Source organism: Biomphalaria glabrata, chromosome 11 (assembly GCF_947242115.1).
Source record: "Biomphalaria glabrata chromosome 11, xgBioGlab47.1, whole genome shotgun sequence".
Taxonomy (NCBI): Eukaryota; Metazoa; Mollusca; class Gastropoda; family Planorbidae; genus Biomphalaria; species Biomphalaria glabrata.
This window is the reverse complement of record NC_074721.1, coordinates 18,665,178-18,685,040: the sequence shown is the minus strand read 5'-3', so window position 1 is coordinate 18,685,040 and position 19,863 is coordinate 18,665,178. Positions and strand designations below refer to the sequence as shown.

The 19,863-nt window shown below is 33.1% G+C and overlaps 1 protein-coding gene across 1 annotated transcript; it reads right to left on the bottom strand.

Annotated features, from left to right (window-relative positions):
* Positions 1-1,967: 1,967 nt before the first annotated feature.
* Positions 1,968-18,987, bottom strand: LOC106058972 (proliferation-associated protein 2G4-like). Its single transcript, XM_013216494.2, has 13 exons — positions 18,832-18,987; positions 14,448-14,576; positions 12,624-12,729; positions 12,379-12,448; positions 8,055-8,147; positions 7,875-7,938; positions 7,702-7,780; positions 5,993-6,071; positions 5,819-5,897; positions 5,659-5,710; positions 3,655-3,749; positions 3,422-3,549; positions 1,968-3,117 (listed from the first exon to the last, which is right to left on the bottom strand). Exons 1-13 carry the CDS (start codon positions 18,923-18,925, stop codon positions 3,004-3,006), a joined length of 1,182 nt encoding a protein of 393 aa, XP_013071948.1. The 5' UTR covers positions 18,926-18,987; the 3' UTR covers positions 1,968-3,003.
* Positions 18,988-19,863: the final 876 nt, after the last annotated feature.

The following is a 19,863-nucleotide window of genomic DNA, read 5'->3' as shown; positions in this document are numbered from 1 at the left end:
GTAGGTTTCCATCGCATCTATTGAAAAGCTTGCCAGTTTCGGGATTTAGTCCAACGTCGTCATCGGGAATTGACTGCCCTGGCCCAATGTTAAATTATCCCTTTAAGTTCATTTTTTTTTTCTTTTCTGTAGCAACTGAGTTTTTACAGAGTGGAATCAACAGAGCCAACGCCAGACCCTGATCATTTCTGATTTAAAAAAAATAGCTCTTAAAAATGTTAAAAAAAAGGCTCTTTAAATAAAATTCATTTTTGGCTCTTACGGAATGCAAGTTTGCTGACGACTGTTTTACCAGAAACTAGTTATGTCCCTGAAGGCCTATACAACATGTAGTTTGTTGAGGCTGGAAATGTAAGTGGGTGTTGAAATGAATTTGCTTGCTTCTAGAATGTACATCTGAGGACGTTCTATTTTGCTTTTTTTTTTTTTTTTGCAGATTGGAAACCCAAGGAATTTCTTTATTAGGTTTACGCACACTTAGTTGTGGACAATTGATTTAGAAGACCTCATCGAAGCTTTGTTTTTCCTCTCTACAATTTCGAGTTGGTTTTCACCTGATTGACTTAATTTACCAACACCCACACTTTTTTTTTACAAAGCTAATATCTATTCACTATTTCTCTCTGTGGTAAAAAGTGTGTACACGTTAATTCTCCCACACACAATCTCGGATTAAGCTGAAATTTAGCAAAATCATTCCTTTTACCTGACAAAACTAGAATCAATAAAATTAACTATTTTTTTTTTATTTTTAATTGTTTGGTATCTTGAACAAGGGAAAGAAATCGTACTTGTCAGATGTGGTGGTATAAGTTGAATTAGTCCCACTTGAGCCATGAGTAAACATATTTTATGCATTTAAAAAACGATCATGTAAACATTAACCAAGACCCCCTCCCCCACCTGGACTATTGGTCAAGACAAAATGATAGGACCATAGCGTATTGAGAAAGCTAAACAAAAAATAATTGGTAAAAATATTTCTAATCGAACAGATTTACAATTACACTTTATACAAGCTCCATTTAAAAAAAAATAAAAATTCTGGTGTGTCTATATTTTTTCTTCACACTCCATCCCACTTATTTCCGACGTACGCGCACCAACAGTTTACAAAGTTTAGGCGATATTTGAAGTTTGACAAAACCTAACCCAATCATGAGTGAAGAGTTTCACAACTGTAGTGCTAAGCAATCGAGACTAAATATTTGATGAACTTAGTGGTTTACGAGTATATGCCTGTTGCTGATGTAACCATGAGGCCAGAAGGGCGGCGGTATAGGTTGATGAGTTTCAGATGAATCCATTGAGGCGGTCTGGCGTAATTCAAGGGAATAAGAAGGACGCCAGTGCGAGGTGAAAGGAGATAGTCAAAAGACTATTTGTAGTGAGATCATGTTTGAAGGATTTCACTCGTTTTTACACACATCTACTGTCAAGTGAAATCTGTATAAATTGTTCATACACGTTACATTCAAGTTATAGGTGTAGACCTATGCAGTGAGTCATCCCCATTTCCGGTGTGTACTTGTTGACATCGACACAAGACTGAAAATTTGAACAGAGACAACAGTGCTAGGTGCAAAAGAATGAGACTAACATAAGTGCATAACAGCTTTAGTAGTAATACAGAGAATGGCTTTAGTTGTTTTTTTTATTTTTTTTTACAGATCATGTCCAACAACATAACTAAATTAAGCCAAAGGGAGAGTCCAGCTTTACTAATACCTGTACTAGCTAACAGCTGTTAACTTTAAGAACACTAATGCCATTTTACAGTTGTATATTTGTGTGATACTACTACTATATAAACATGTGTTTCCTACTAAAACGATCAAAATCTTTCATAAATTTGGCACTCTTACAAGCTCTATTATTAGACCAATTTAGAAAGCTTTATTAAGAAATATTTGTTTAACAGAAGAAAGCATCTAATTTGGTCAAACAAAATAACATACTAAAATGGATCTTGATAAAAAGTCATTTATTGTCAATTGAAGTCATTAAGATGCTATTGTGCGCCATTCTGCTCTACAAGAATGCTGTCAGTTGAAACAAGTTAACATGATTGGATATAGTCCAACACAGAGTGGACACCAAGTGCTACAATTTAACAATCATTTTAATTTCCAAATAATCCAGTAGTGAATTTTCCCCTGAGATGACTGAAGAGATTTTTGTTTTATCCAATGGATTGGAACAGAACAACTAATCATTATAAAAAATAAAATGCTGAATACTTGTCATAATGTATTTGTAACTTTAAAGTAGAAAAAAAGTAGTCAATTCATTCATGATAAATATACATGAACCTATATGATAAGTGCTTTTAACCGTGATAATCTTTTCCCCAATTATCTTCAGGTATTACTAGAATCTCATTTTTAACTACCAGTTCCAGTAAAACTAGTATGTACCATATCCTTTAAGGTTATAAAAAAAATAAACCATCTAAAAATACCTTTCCAGTTTTAAAAATAAATATTTAAAAAAATTTACCAATTATTCACAATAATTCCAGCCTTCTATCTACTGTATCATTGTCATTGAAAAAACAAACTATCGAAGACTTCATACTTTCAAGTCTGAATAGTCAACAGATCTGATTCATTAATACTGGTAATAGGAATGAATAGTTACCAGCACCATTTCTCTATGAAGAGTTTAAAACAAAAATATTGTTGACCAAAAAAGTAATTTTTTAAAAAATACTTTAAAAAAAAAAAAACCAATCCAGAGTTAAAATGTTTATTTCATCACAATGCCTTCTCCCAAGTAAAACAGTAACACAGTCAAACCATCATTACTGCTTTCAAGACATACAATCCCTTACACACTAAAAACACGGTTTAAAACAAGAAGAGATGTATGTTGTTTTTTTTTTTGCTGTTCTTTCTCATTGATAGTCCAGTAGCATTAAACTCAACCCAATCCCCTGAAAGGCCAATAATCCATCAATGTAGTTTCGTATTCAACAAGTCCTGTTCTAAAAGGAATAATTGTTTAATCCTCTTCTTCAGCATCAGCAACATTCTCCGTTGTCTCTGCCAGAGATTTACCAGCCTTCTTTTTCTTCTTCTTGGCTGCTTTTTTTGATATAGATGTGCTAAGAAGTGCCTGTAAAATACGGAAAAATTAGTAGAACGTCTCAGAAACTATTCTTACTCCAAACAACCTCTTCCAATTAAGTGTCTGAATGACCAATGGTATCACTATGAACTAGGCACTAGATTGGCTATTGTTTTATGTGCATGTACATGAACGGCATAACTGGTTATCTAGATAACAAATAATTATTGAGGTGATACTGAAATAATGACGTGGGATTTGTAGGTGAGAGAAAAACTTTAACTGAATGATCAACACACAACAAAGTAGCTTTTAGATAAAAAAGAAAACCTACAATTAATAAAACACTTACCACAGATTCTGGGTTACTGACTGTGTATTCACTTTTTAAGAATCCTTCTTCCAAAGGTAATCCAGTGATCTTCAGTGGTCCATTAGGCATAAGAATGACTGTCTGTTTGTACTGAGCAACAAATTCACCTAAAGACATAATTTAATGGATCAATTTTTCCATGAACTTTGCAGAAAAACAAAGTCATAAGAAAGTAAATGCATAAATGTGTAATTCAAAGTAGACATTGGTACCTTCTCTCTCATAGAGAACATTAAAAGGTTGCATTAAGTCATGTTTCACACACTCAAGTACTCCCATCTTTGCCTTCTTCTCATCTTCAAATGCCCTAAACAAAATATTACAAATATATATAATATATATGAACAATAGTTAACACTATATAAACAATGTGAACTCATTTCCCTTTCTAGTCATTAAGATGTATTAAGTTGATGTCTAAGCAATATATTTCCAATTATGAAGGTCCAATAGCATCAGACAAAAAAAAAAAAAAAAAAAAATTTTGTAATCAGAACAGTGGCGTGGCTGGGCGGCCCCAATTTGAAAGTCCCACCATGTCTATACTTGACCTTTAAATATTTCTTCTTAAACCAAGACACCTGCTGGAGTCTATGGATGATGACACGCTGATCACAAACTGTGTTACCTGTTCCTGTATGATGAAATACAGGCCTATCACTTGTTCAATGAGGTCTTTGATGCACAAGCATTTTCATCAACAAACCATTACCACTATCACCTATTGACATATTGAGGAAGCTAGCTTCATATGGTAATTATGTGTGCTCAAAACTTGCAACCTCCATCCAAATACTGTTTACTGACCACTTCCATTGTTATCATATAAAAGATCATTCTCAAAACTCAAATTAATCAAAAACTATCTCAGAAGCACAATGAGGCAAGAATGACTAAGCAGCATGGCTTTAATGTCAGCTAGACAGCATTGATCTAGATCAGTGATGCCCAACCTAATTCGACCTGCAGGCCATTTTAATTTTCAACACTTGTCTTGCGGGCTACATGAACAAAAAGTTACAAAAACTAAAAAAAAAAAATGTTCTGAAACTAGTTTACCAGAACCCCTTGGATTTAGTACTACACTTGTGTGATTTGACGATTAGATTTTTCAACGCGTCAGAAAATAGCTTCATTTCTCTACTTAAAATGTTAGCAACAGTGTGGTTACCTTTAAAACCGAATCATTTCCTTGTCTTCTTTAATTTGTTTTGAATATTCCGATAGAGCATCCTATCTCTAGCTGTAGTTAATCAATCTTTTATTCGTCGTTCAAACCAAGGATGCCGCCACATTTTTTTGTATAATGCCAATGTACATGTTTTTTTAAACAGCCACTTTCTTTATATTTATAAAACGCATTTTTATCATGTTCCAAAAAAAAAAAAAAAAAAAAAAAAAAAAAAAGTAAAGATCCACCCACTTTTCTTGGTAGATTTTACATACATAAATGCACACATGTTAAAGGTCATGGTACCAATCCATCAGAGAAAAAATGAGAGGTAAAGATACCTTTTTCAAAGTTTTTTTTGGAGCGAGGATTTTCTCCACTTTGTGCCGACCTTTCGATCGTGGTTTGGTCATCACTGACCTATGATGATGGTATAGAAGTATTTGCTGCCCAGAAAGCTTGATTTTTCACTTGTGCATTATAAATTATCGAGTCTTATCATCATTTTTTTTGTGTTAATTTTACTGATATACTGTACCTCTGAGTCCACCCAGCTCTAATAGGTACCTGACATTAGTTGGGAAGAAGTAAATGCGGTTGGTTGTTGTGCTGACCACGTGACACCCTCGTTAACCTTAGGCCACAGAAACAAATAATCTTTACTTTTACTGTACCAATTTGAATTTAGACATATTTATTTAGTACATTTCAAATCCCCAGCCACGCCACTGAATGAGAAAACCAATAAACAAAAAACTATTACAAACAGTTTTGTGCACTGAGTGCTTTAGCACGACCTATCAATATCCTGCTGACTTCAAAATAAAATTAGCTTGAATTAGTAAAAGACATTTTAATTTTACCTTAATACAAATGAACATGAATGAAATAATGAAACCCCAAATTTTGTTATCAAGATCGCTATAAACAAAGAAAAAAAATTCTATTAAAAGACATGAAGAAAGCTCAAAATCTATAAAACAAAACAACCTCTTAAAATTTATTTGTATACTTTAACCATTGCAAATACCAAATGTACACTTACCGAAGAGTGAATGGCATAAGTAAGAATTTCTTATCTGTCTCACTCAAGAACTCTGGAGAACAAACATGAACATATAAATAAACATGTTAACACAGAAACAAAAATGTCAATGTTAACACCGAAACAAAAATGTCAAAACTATATCTCATTGTTTACTTACGCCTTGAAGCTTTCATCTTTAACTGATAAATGATGTCTTTCTTTTTGTAAACTGTTGTTCTAGTGTCCAGTTCCCTACCCTAATTAAAAAAAAAAAAAATAAAAAAAAATAAAAAAAAAAAACAACAGAAATCTAAAGGGGAAATAGATACATTATTATATTGATACCAAGTACCTTGCCTTCTCCAGAGCTCACAAGGATATCAATGGCATAAACTTCATGGACTTCAAAGTCACAGGATTCATGCTCTTTCCTGGTGAAAACATTTGAAATATTTTTTTTAAAGTTTACCAAGCATGTTAATCATTAAAGTAGTCCTTAAAGAGTTGCCTGAGGAAAAAGATAACTTTCAACAAGTATGGCAATCATCTCATCTCTGCTTGTGGTCCCTTCTGGGGCATATGCCACCAACCAGCTTCCTCCAGGCATCTCGGTTCTGGGCGATTCTCTCTAACTGTCCCCATATCTGGCAATATCACAGCAAAAAGGTTGTTAGCGTACATTGGTTTTGAGCATTTTTCACCAACTGCAGAAGGTCCAGGTTTTGTGGACACCATGACACTGCACAAGAGTCTCATACAACTACAAACTTTCAGCATCTAAAATAACATATTTTCAAAATTTTTAGAATTGTGGGGAAAAAAATACACCAAATTTACACCCATGACAGAAAAAAAACAACAACAACAACCTCATACAGACCTGCCTACCAAAAAAAGTCCAAATGCGTAACGCTGATGGTCAAAATGCGTATTTTGGCACCAGAATGCGTAACACTTACGCGATACACTATTTTGTCATATATATATCAGACCTGCCTACCAAAAAAAGTCCAAATGCGTAACACTTACGGTCAAAATGCGTATTTTGGCACCAGAATGCGTAACACTTACGTGATCCTCTATTTTGTCATATATATATATAGATATATATATAATATATATATAATATTAGATGTGATGATTAGATCTACAATCTAAATCTAGATCAATAGAGATGATATCTAGACTAGATCTATGTCTATATAATGAATATAATCTACTCTAGATCTGGGCTCAAAAGTGTTACCGATGCCGTGGATCCGCTAGATCCAAACTTTCGTAGGCCTACCTTCATACTTGATCTATTCTATACTAAGACTAAGAATCTAGTCTAGATCTAGACTAGATGGTAGTAGATGTTATCGATCTAGATCTAGTCAATCTAAATTCTAAATCATACTAGATCTATAACTTGTTTGTAGGGTAATGTAGAGAATCATAACGTAATGACTAGCTAGACTTAGACTCGAGCTACATCTATTCCTGTATAACAAGTTATCTAGATTCTAGATCTAGAATCCAGATCTAGATCTAGACTAGATATCTACAGTGTCACTCAATGTGTTTTGAATCGATAGCTCTTCGATTTTTTTTTCTATACAAATGAATACGAGAAATTTCTACTCATGAACTTAGCCTACAAAAAAAAAGTCACGTTGGTGTATCAGCTAACTGACGGTACCAACCTGGTACCAGCCCGCCACTCCCTCACTCACGCGTTCTTCATTTCTAGACATCTAATTGCTATTAAGTACCAATCAACGTATAGATCTGGGCACATTGTGTTCACCCCACCTTTTCTGTTTCGCCCCTCTTCCCACAGGTGGGCTTAGCGTGACCTCCGTGACCGCTTGTTAGCTAGTCTAGAGAGGAGAAAAAAAAAAGCATACGAAATGCGTAACGCGACGGGTTAAATGCGTATTTGCGTACTGGCGGTCATTTTTGGGAGATTTTGCATAACGAATACGCATTTTGCGTAACGGTAGGCAGGTCTGCTCATATAATCATCTTGTATGGTCTTGCAAGTTTTTGTCTTAGTCTTAAAAAAATATTAGTCAATACCTCTGAGCTTCAGTTGGATTCTGTATAAAAGCCTTTTCACCATCAATTATGTGTCGTTTCAACTGATGTGAAAGCATACCTTAAAAAAAAAAGAAGTTTTAAATCTTTTTTTTTTGTATTAGTGACATACAAATAATAGCAATCATAAAGATATAAAAAACAACAACTCTTACCTTCTATTGGTTTACATTTGAAATCTTCTGTTACCTTCTGTACACCATCTGTAGCATTGTAATTCTGAAAGGGAAAAAAAAAATAAAAAAAAAATTAACAAAACATTCTAGATAAAATAGTTTTTGATAGAGTAAAAAAATCTGGACAGTGATACAATCTTAAGTGAATAAAAAACTTACTGTGTTGCCAGGCTTCACAAGCCTCAAGGCTACCTCTAGAGCTTTTTGGGCAGCTAAAACAGCATCAGCTTTTCTACCAGTTGCAGGGTTCTCCTGCAAAACAAGTTTTCAAAGGAGCCATTATAATGATTACTCAAAAAAAAAAATTTTTTTTTTTAGCAAAGTCAAACTTCCTTATGTCAGAACACATAACCACAAGAAAAAGCCCAATACTTACAAGAATTATGAAACTGTACAAAAAAAAAAAACAAACAAAAAAAAAAAAAAACAACATAAAAATATTAAAAAATAAGCGCAACAGATAAATGAATGAAGGACTTTGAATTAATAATGTTTAATCATGGAACGCTTCAATATGAAAATGTCATGACAAGTAACAAAATTATTTGTAGTTGAGATTTTTTTAATTGTTGGTGTAGCATAGAAATCAAAAGTAATGAATGTTGTGAAAATGCCTTATAAAGTGATATAGTAGTTGAAACATGTGCTAAACTGACAAGTCTCTTCAATAACCATAGTACTGTGAATACTTGAACATAATAGAAATTTTTTATTCTCTTATTGTAAAATAAATACTTAATTCTCATTCCCAGATTTAGGTATGTAGCACCTTTTCATGTCAAAATTAGAGATTTATTATGGAGTAAATTTGTGGAACGGGAATAACAAACAGAAAGCAATAATGAGTGGTTACTTCCCTTGGTTTTGAAAACTTCACTTTTTGTTCAACTATAATAAATGTTATGTTTTTACATTATTAATCATGTGAACAGGGTTGTTAGCATTTCACATGACAAATTTTATGAGATCAGGTTTCTTTTAAAAAAGGAGGAAATGTATGATATAGTGTTAAGCGTACATTTAGATTTACTGACTTTTCAAGGTTATGTGTGAACTATCTTCACTAGATCTACATCATTATAATAAATACTGGTCTGCAGTTTAAGTCATTCTAATTGATACAAATAAACAGTTTTTTTTTTAGCAAGAAAAAAAAAATTATATTTAAAAAAAATACCAGGTAAAAATTTGAGGAGTTAAACTACAAACCCTAAAGCTCATTAAGTTGGGGTGTTTTTTTGGGGGGATCAAAAATCCACAAAAAGAAGAAACAATGTATTCAGCAGTGTGAAGGTCATTTAGTTTCCCACCCAAAGCAGTAATCAACTGTGGTATGCCCAGAGAAACATCTCATGACAAATATCAAGTAAGAATCTAAAGTCCCCAATTAGAAATTACTTTGTTTTTAGTTAGTCAAAGATTAATTGAACATAAGAAATTGTTGCTGTTCTATTTTTTTTTTAAGATCAGAGATACCAACAATGATTAATAATAATGTGTATTTTCTGTGTCAGAGACCTGTATGTTAAGTTAGTGTGTAAGCTAAATTTTAAAACTATTTAGATCTGGATATAAACAAGTTATCACAGGCTATTTATAAAGAAAAAGAACATATTTAAAAGACCTGCATTATTTCATAGTGTTATTCTCCCCCCCCCCCCCCCCCAGACAATATGATAGGCAGAACAGATAGTACAAACTATGTAGATCTTCAAGTGAAATGCTATCTAAATATATAGCTTCAGCTTGGGCACTGGTTAGCTCAATTAGGACAACCAGCCAATTATGCAATAACATTGAATTTTTTTTCTCTCAAATATTAACAAGAAATAAGCCAAATTTAAATATTTGGTGGAAATTTAACGAGACCGGTGAAATTTGTGGAGCACCATGAACTCAATGTTAAAGATAAGTTAATGTCTTTAACCAAGGCTTTTTTCCCTCCCAAAAAGCAAAACTGATTAATTAATATCATGGGCGTAGCCAGGATTTTTTTCTCTCCCCCCCCCCGCAAATTTTAAAAAAAAAAATGTATTTATGTGTGTGTGTGTACATAATCTTTATTGCATTCTGACCCTTCATTCTTTCGGAAGACGTTTATTGTGCCCTAGAATAGGTCCTTCCATGAGTTAGCGGAAAAATTGTAGATTCCCCGCCAATACGAGCAAGGAGGTCTGGGGGAGCGCTAGGAGCTCCCCCAGCGCGTTCGCCCCGCCGCCAAGAGCACTATTTCTGATATTGAAAGCCAACAAAATGCATATTCTGAGGTATCTACAGTGCATTTTTCTGCTATTAAAAAGTTTTATTTCCAAAACCTAATGTGCTATTCTTACTGACTTAGACCCTCCCGCGCCGTTAGGCGCATTTGCCATCAAGCTGTTTCCATAAAATTGTAGATTCCCTGCCATTACTAGCAATGAGGTCTGGGGAGCGCTAGCGCGGAGCGAAGCCCCGCCGCCAAGCACTATTTCTGGTATTGAAAGCCAACAAAATGCATATTCTGAGGTATCTACAGTGCATTTTTCTGCTATTAAAAAGTTTTATTTCAAAAACCTAATGTGCTATTCTTACTGACTTAGACCCTCCCGCGCCGTTAGGCGCATTTGCCATCAAGCTGTTTCCATAAAATTGTAGATTCCCTGCCATTACTAGCAATGAGGTCTGGGGAGCGCTAGCGCGGGACGAAGCCCCGCCGCCAAGCACTATTTCTGGTATTGAAAGCCAACAAAATGCATATTCTGAGGTATCTACAGTGCATTTTTCTGCTATTAAAAAGTTTTATTTCAAAAACCTAATGTGCTATTCTTACTGACTTAGACCTTCCCGCGCCGTTAGGCGCATTTGCCATCAAGCTGTTTCCATAAAATTGTAGATTCCCTGCCATTACTAGCAATGAGGTCTGGGGAGCGCTAGCGCGGGACGAAGCCCCGCCGCCAAGCACTATTTCTGGTATTGAAAGCCAACAAAATGCATATTCTGAGGTATCTACAGTGCATTTTCCTGCTATTAAAAAGTTTTATTTCAAAAACCTAATGTGCTATTCTTACTGACTTGGACCCTACCGCGCCGTTCGGAGCATTTGACGTCAAGCTGTTTCCATAAAAATCTGTCACTGGTAATGTCTGAAGCCTCTTCCCACCTGCCATGAGGACCTCAATGAATGAGTGGCGTCAAGTTGTACTAGGATATCATTGCAACTCTTCTTATGCGTAATTCATTTTGTCGGAGAATGTCCCGCTAACCTCATGCTCGCTGTCTCACAATCTTACTAAAGGGTCGACTCCCAGTTCGGCAAAGGATTTCCTTGATTTAAACCCGATCTCAACTGACTCCTAAAATCTGTCTTAGCCATCTTTGTTGAGCCACATTTAGTGTTTTTCAATTTCGGCAGATGACTATTCACTGCAGTTTATTAAGGGAGCCCTGCCACTGGTAAAAATGTGTAACCTCTCTTGAATACGCTCTTGAAATTAAGTGACAGTAAATTACTTTAGATTTTATATCGAAAAGAGAAGTTTTATCGTCAAAATCATCTGTTGGGGGTTTTCCACCTCAAAACGCTCTGTAGGGGGATCTTAAACTCAAAACCATCTGGAGGGGTTTTAAAATTTAAACAAACGCCATCTGTAGAAGAGGGGTTTAGAGTCAAAACCCCAGATTGGATTGGCTACGCTCAAATAATTTTAGTGTGTAATTTGCTTTTTTTTTTTTATATTGAAGAGGTATTTTTAGCATTAAACCCCTCTGAATGGGGGTTTAAACTCAAAACCCCTTTGGTTGCGTTCATAGATTTTAGTGTGAGTAATTTGCTTTTATTTATATTGAAAAGGTACTTTTTAGCTTCAAACTCCACTGGAGGGGAGTTTAAACTCAAAACCCCTTTGACTGCACTCAAAACATTTTGAGTGTATAATTTGCTTTGTTTTTATTATTAAAGAGGTATTTTTTACCTTCAAACCCCACTGAAGTGGGGGTTTAAACTAAAAACTAAGTCAAAACCCATTTAGCTACACTCATGTGCGTAATTAACTTTTTTTTTATATTGAAGATGGGGTTTATCGTAAATTTTGGAGGGGGGTTTAAAATCAAAATCTCCCTTAACTGTGCTCTTGGAATTAGGGGATTTTTCTTTGCATTTTTGTTTTGTTTTATAGAAGAGGGGGGGGGGGGGTTAACTGCAAAAACCCCAAGTAGAGGGTTTAAAACTCAAAACCCCCTCCCTGGTAAGGGGTTTTTAAACTCAAAACCCCATTGGTTGGGGTGTGTGTGTGTGTTTGAACCCCAAATTCCCATCCCCCCCTGGCTACGCCCATGATTAATATGGATTATCCATTCAGCAAAGATAGCATCATACATGAAATTGTTATATGTATTAAAATTATATATTGTAAACATATTTGAAGTATAGATGTGCATGAGATACATAACTATAAAGTAACAGTAATATTTGTTAAGTAAATGAACAAAACAACAAACAGCTTACTTTGCTGGCACCAACAACAACAGTGTGTGCAACAACTGCAATATATCCATCAACATGAGCTCCCAAGTCACTAAACATACAAAAATAAGGTCATAGATAGTGTTGATGATCTTAACAAAGTTTCATTACTGATATCAACAAATCACATTCTTTATATGACATGACAATATAATGTCACTATTTGTAAAATGTCTTTATAATTCCAAATTTTATCTTTCTATAAATATAACTAAAAGAAGACTAACATTTTAACAACATCCCCTTCCTTAATTGTCACTGGAGGATCAGACTTGAGTGGTGAGAAATGGCATATACAATTGTTGATCGACACACATGTTGGAAAGGCGATGCCTGCAAATACAAAATTGGCTAATTAATTAAAAATTAGATAAAGAAATATGTAACATAACCATTTAAAACTGAAACGTGTAGTTAAATTTAAACCCAGGTAAAAGTCAATAAAATTTCCTTTTAAGTTCTTCAAGAAATCCAGAGGGAAAAGATTGGCCAACACCAACACAAACCTAATCTACTCTCCAGTACAGAAAAAAAAAATATAAAAAAAATCAAGTAACCTTTAGGCATGAACCACCATCTGGACTGCAAACAAAATGCTACTAAGCATACATTTTTCCAATAATACATCTAGAATTGAGGGGAGAAAAAATAATTTTAAAACCTGGATTTCCGGGATATCCAGGAAAAGTGACACCCCTGCTCTGATGATAAAGAGGTGTCAAACTCTAGTGCACAACTTGACCATCAAAGATGGAAGAAAGTGACAAAAGTTGTTTGGAAATGGCAAGCAGGTAGAGTTACAGAATCCTCAAAATTTTTTCTTGATAAAGTTATTTACACACTGCAAAAAATGGTGTAAATCTGTGCCTGACTATTTTCCAATTCAAATGTTTTATCACAATTATGAGTGCAAACATTTTATGCAAAGCCCACTCGGAATAAGCTTCAAGTGGTGCCAATCATATGGGCTACATTTGTGGGTCTTGGATATATCAAGGCAAAAGCCCAGAAAACAATTATAAGAATAAGAACTATGGTATCTGTGCATCTAATGTCCAGCAGTCTAGTAAAACACTTGTAAGTGCTCACCCTGGACAACAAAATTTCATATTTTAACTTTTTCACTAGATAATTTAATTCATGGCATCACTTAACAGGTATAGTGAAAAATGATCTGACAAAGCACCAATGAAAGATCTAGTGCTAAGAGAAAAGAAAAGAACTGATGGCAAATGTAACTGGCATAATGACAATGTTGCATTAACTGATGGCGTTCACCCCCTTTGTAATGTCAACTGTTATTAACACAATTAGAAAAAAAATCCAAGTACAGCAGCCAAACTTGATCAAACTCCTACCAACATCTTATGAGAGGTGTAGACAGAGCTGATGAAAATATTGCTATATTGGACATCAATCAGTGGAAAAAATTGTCTTCTGCTGTTCTGTTTTGAATTGGCTTTACAAAATACACAATAACTTCATGAAACATGATTAGAAGCCAGTGAATTTTCATCTCATGTTCATCATTTTGATGCAGGCCAAATAGGAAGACTGTTTCTGAAGTGCAACACTGATACGATGACCCGAATCATGTGATAGTCAAACATTGTGTATTCAATTTCAATGTGGAAAATGTGAAGCTTTCTTACATGTGAAAGGTAATAAATTTATATATTGAATGTGGATTTCCTGCCTGTTCTAATTATGGAACACCAAACAAAGTAATAAAAAATTTTCTTTTCAAATTCGTGTTTCTTAATATGTTTATTACATAACATATCTGTAAATTTGATGCACAATTTAAAAATGTAAATCTTGGGCACAGTTAGATTTTACAATTAAAAATATTCTATTTAACCTTCACTTTCTAATCACCTGCAATATGTAATCACCTATGTACATGTTTCCCCCCTTATATTAATATATATATGTATTATAAATCTAATTTAGATCTAGACCAATATGAATTTGTGTATTCAAAACAAAAATTAGATAGTATTTAAAGAATATTATATGCCAGCAGACCAACTTAACTAGAGCAAACATACCTTTCTTCATTTCTTTGTCTTTCTTAAATACTTTGGACGTTTCTTCATTTAGACGACTATCACCATATTCACACAACTCCAAAACTGTAACCCCTACTTTACATTTAGCAATCAACTCTTTTAATATGGCTAAAAAAAAATAAAAATAAAATAAATTTAGATATATATATATTAACAAAATACAAACAATGGGAATAATAATCAGTTATTTTAAATATATCAGCTCACATATATATTGATATTAATGACAGTGTTTTTAAATCTTGCTTTGCAACTAGATACAGATACCTACACCCCCAGAAGAGGACAAATCTTTAAAAAGGATCATGGGAAAAAAATAATTAAGACCTGATAAGCTGTAAAAACTGGGCTTACATTTTATTTATCTTCATATCTTATATAATACAGACGTTACTTCAAAAAAGAAGATAATTACGTCTTACAAGTCATGCATATTAACCAATGACCTAAATTCTGCTTAGTCACTGGTTTTCTTGGCTAGCTCACGCAACCCATTCCATGCTCTAATTGCACTAGGGAAGAAGGAGCAATTGTACAAATTTGTCCTAGCATATGGAACGAGGAAAGTGCCTTTATCTTTGTGTCTTTTTGAGTATTTAATTAGATTTTGTCTTTTTATTTGAAGATTATGGTTCAGTGTTTTATGTATAATTGCTACTTTACTTCTGAGTCTCCTACCCTTAAGGCTTTCTAAATTTAGTGATTTTACTAAAGATGTTACTACTCTAGACAGGCTAGTCAAATGTGAATATTCATTTGTTATGAATCTCACTGCTCTATTTTGTGTCTGTTCAAGGATCTAAATGTTTTGAGTTAAGGGGTCCTAAACAGAGGAGGCATACAATATTCTAATATTGGCCTAATATAAATGAATTATGCATGAATCCTATCTAGACTAGATGTAGATAATCTAGATCTAAAAAAAAAAAAAAAAAAAACAACTCCCAGCAAGTAGACTCTTTTCTAAATGGACATGGGCAAGATGGGGAGTTTCTTTTTTCCACTGAATGTTGATAAGCAAAAATGCACTTTGTTATGACACGATTAGGAATTAGTTATTTGTTTCTGTAACAGGGGAAAAGTTTTACTTAGCGACGATGACATGATATAACCTTAAAAAGTAAGAACACTCTAGGAGATGCTAAAAACAAGACGTTTTTCTTATCACAGTAGAAGTAAGGATTTTATAGATGGAAAATAATAGATGACATTCGATGGTTTCCTTCTTGATTATTAAACATATTTGTTGATGAACATCAGCGTCGATTATCTTTATCGATTGTTGGCCTTTCGTGGTGTTATCTGTTCCAGCGTTAAGTTCGGTGTTACCTCAATTTGGATTTGTTGTATTTCAAGTACTTGGACACAGCGAAAGTGCATAACACTTTAAAAAAAAAATCACTATGACTATAGAATTAGATCTATTTTCAAGAATACTCTAGATTATCTTCCAGTTCCAGCCTTCAAACTTCAGGAGTGTATTTCAGTGTTATGAGTGTATCATGAATGGGGCTTAGACTCCAATAAAGTAAAAGTATTTAAAGTTCTAAAGATCTAGAGTAGTTTATGCTATTCCGCCACCTATAGGCCATAATTTCAAAGTTTGACTTTGATAGCACATTATTTGACAATGGTTCGAAATAGAAAAGAAAATGAAGTATCAAAATCTTTTTTAGTTTAAGGAAAATAAGGATGACTACTTATATTTGTACCCCTAACCTATATTTGTTATTATATTTAAGGTCAAAGAGGCCATGTGTTTTCATTTAATTCAGACAAATTTGACCCACATTATTTGATTCCGGACACCATAATTTATATCAGACAGTCTCTATATCTAGGCATCAATAAACTCAGATTTTAATTCTATATTAACATTAACTAAATTTTAAGATCCCCAGGCATAGCCCCTCACATGAAATCATTAAGATGTTTTCAAATTATGCATAAATACAAACACAAATGCCCCATGATTCAAATTTTTTCTGACGCTAGATATCATGCCTGGCAATAATTCTACCAAGTTTTATCGCGATTTCACGAGTGCACCACTCAAAAACTTGAAAATACAGTTAGCATATTGTGGGCTATGGGATTTACAGTTTTTGATAAGAAAATTTCGTCCTAGATGTAAAACTATTTCAGGCCATGTAAGGCCTAATATTCTGGATATATATTCAAGTAGTTTTTTGTGCATTAATACAGAGCGAATGAATTTTAAAGCGCATTTGAAACAAATTGTTTCAGACGATTTGATCCCACTTTTAAAATAGTTATTTTCTGCCATCACAATGCCGCCATTTTGTCCACAATTCTGACATTTCTTGTAGCTCTAGACCCGATAATTTATTTATTTCATCAATATTTACATTCTAAACAAGTGAAGTTCATAAATATAAATGAAATCAGATTTGTGAGCTAGAAATTTACTACTAATACTAGATATCTACTATAAATTTTCATTTTTTATAAGTAGATCTATCGTCTAGGAAACTCAATTCCAACTTTTTAACTTTTGATCTGGAGGTGTATCTCTTCCATCTTAGCCAGCGAGACGCTCTCATCATACTTGTTCCATGTCAACCAATGTTAGGTCAAAACGCCACAAAAAAATTCATAATAACTTTCGATCTAACTGTTAAACGTACAATCATAATTTATGCACCATAGCCGCATTGGAAAGTTCTTTCAAAGTATTTTAACGATGTAGATCTAGATTTTCTACTAATGAAAAATTGTTTTTTCAAAGATAAATTTTTTATTTCACCTCCCTAAGTCTAACTAATGTCTAATGTCCGGATTATGATTAAATTTTAAAAACTACTCTAGATTCTAGATCTAGATGATTAATCTAAAATAAATCTAGAAAATCTAGATCTAGAATCTAGGTCAAGTCTAGACTCTATAGATATGTGAAAATCCGTAAGACCGGAAGTTAAAAAATGGCATCAAATTTTGAGATAGTTTTTTTCTTACTTTCTGTACATAGGCCCTTAATTGAAATCGATTATGATTTTAAATCCATTGTAATCGTGGCTAAAAGAGGTGAATATGGATACATTTTATATTGAGGAACACTTTTTTCATGTGGACTTTAAAAAAAAATGTGTATTTTCTTACTTTTTGTTTACTTGAAAGTATATGTATTTTTCTTTTTACTGATACTCATTTCAGGTTACGTTTTAGAACTTGATTTTTTTTGTGCTAATAGAATATATATCTGGCCATATTTCTGCCAAGTTTTATGACGATACCATGCTCACTTTAATTGTTATCGATTATAATGTTGATGCATAAATTTGCACTGCTCCCTATGGGATTTTTTTATTTTTTTGAAAACTAAACTATTTTAAGAATAAACTTGCATAGGCTAGTTGATATAGCAATTATGTATAGGTCTAAATAGATTTTAAAGAGTTTTTTTGGTCACTTCTATTTTTTTTAAATTTCAAAGCGCATTTGAAAAAAATTGTTTCAGGCGATTTTGATCCCACTTTTTATATATTTTGTTAATTTCTCCCATCACAACGCCGCCATTTTGTCCACACCCATCAGACATTTCTTGTAGCTCTAGACCCGATAATTTGTTTATTTTATCAATTTTTACATTCTAAGCAAGTGAAGTTCATAATTATAAATGAAATCAGATTTGGGAGCTAGACATTTACTTATAATACTAGATTCTAGATCTACCATTAAATTTCTTATTTAATAAGTAGATTTATCCTCTACGAAACTCAATTCCAACTTTCTATCTTTTTGAGCGGGGGGTGTGTCTCACTGGCTTAGCGAGCAAGACGCTCTCATCTTCGTTGTTCCATGTCAACCAATGTTAGGTCAAAACGCCACCAAAAAAATCTTAACTTTCTGTTTAACTTACATTCATAATTTATACACCATTGCCATTGGAAAGTTCTTTCGAAGTATTTTAATAATTATAATGTACTAACGAAAAATTGTTTTTTCAAAGATAATTTTTTTATTTCACATCCTTAGTCACTCTAGACCTAGCTAGATCAGCTTCAGATTCATAGTCAAAGACTCTAACTAAATTTTGCATATTATATTATAAATAAATATTGGATTTTTGATTAAAGTTCAATAGCATGAACTGGTTCAATCATTCTATGATTCTTACTATTATTTAGACAGTTTAGTCAAGTGACTCTGAGACTGTGAATGGATTGTAATCATTGTAACTCATTGTTTTTATTCATAGATTGATTGAACGAGTGATTTTTTTTTTAGCCGGGGCCCGGTAAGCTTACCACATGGTTATGTTGTGTAACAAAAATAAATGAAATTAAGCGACTTTAAGATTTTACAAATTGAAACAGAGTATCAAAGCGTTTATTTTATTTACCGTTAACCATATCACCAGCCATTTTATATTTTGTAACCACAACATCGTTAGCTGGAGTAGTCTCCACGTTTTCGGGTTCCTCAGAGTCCGCCATCTTGTTTCAAAAAGAACTGCTATGGATGCTTGACTTGTGTAAATCTAGATCCGAACTATTTGGTATCGATATTGATTGAGTAAAATGACATACAATTTTTTACTCTTTATCTGTATTTTTTTTTTTTAAATCCCATAGAACTGTTTTTTTATCTTATTGAAAAACATAAAATAACTAGTTTTTTTTTTTAATTCTTCTTAATTCTAGCTGTCATGTTCAATATCTTACGTGACAATGTGTTATTTCAATCTCAGAAAATCATTATTAAATTAGAGACTCCTTTACTCTCACACTAGCAAATATTGAATATTTATTCGCAAATAATATGAAATATAAGCTAATAATTAACCTAATGAGTCTAAATCTACATCAAGTTGCAAACATATTAGCTTTTTGTGTCACAGAATTGCTAATCACAAATTTAAATTTTAAAGGCATCGATACCAGTTTACTAATAGATACTCCAGATTTTGAAAATAGATGACTCATAAATAGTTTTTAAAATATACTTTGTCAACAGTTTGATAAGTTAAAAAGTAATTAAGTGTAAGTTTATTTTATAGACTAGTACATTCTAAGTTTCATAACAAATAATAAACCTTTTAAAAAGATATTTGGAATCACATTAATTAACATGATTTATAAATAAATTAGGGCATGCTAAATCTGGACAGTTTAATGATTTCACAAGTGCGGGAAATAAAACAACCTTTACATTTGGTTACTGGTGAAGAGATGGTTTCATTTGTCACGTTTAAACTATTTTGTTTAGACGCTTGCATTAGAGGAATTAATGAGTTATAATTAAAAAAAACAACAACAATTGTTATTTCAACTTCTGAAGTATTGACATGATCATACACAAAAATAAAATTACTACAACTAAGGGAAACAACCATTTCCAGTGTATTGGTACATTACAAAGTTGTTTCCCTTGT

Excerpts from the sequence above, each read along its gene's own strand:
- LOC106058972 (XM_013216494.2), bottom strand. The coding sequence starts at position 18,925 with ATGGCGGACTCTGAGGAACCCGAAAACGTGGAGACTACTCCAGCTAAC. Across the intron at positions 14,577-18,831 it reads GGCTGGTGATATGGTTAACG|CCATATTAAAAGAGTTGATT; the intron begins GTAAATAAAATA and ends ATTTTTTTTTAG. Across the intron at positions 5,711-5,818 it reads AAAGATGAAAGCTTCAAGGC|AGTTCTTGAGTGAGACAGAT; the intron begins GTAAGTAAACAA and ends TTTGTTCTCCAG.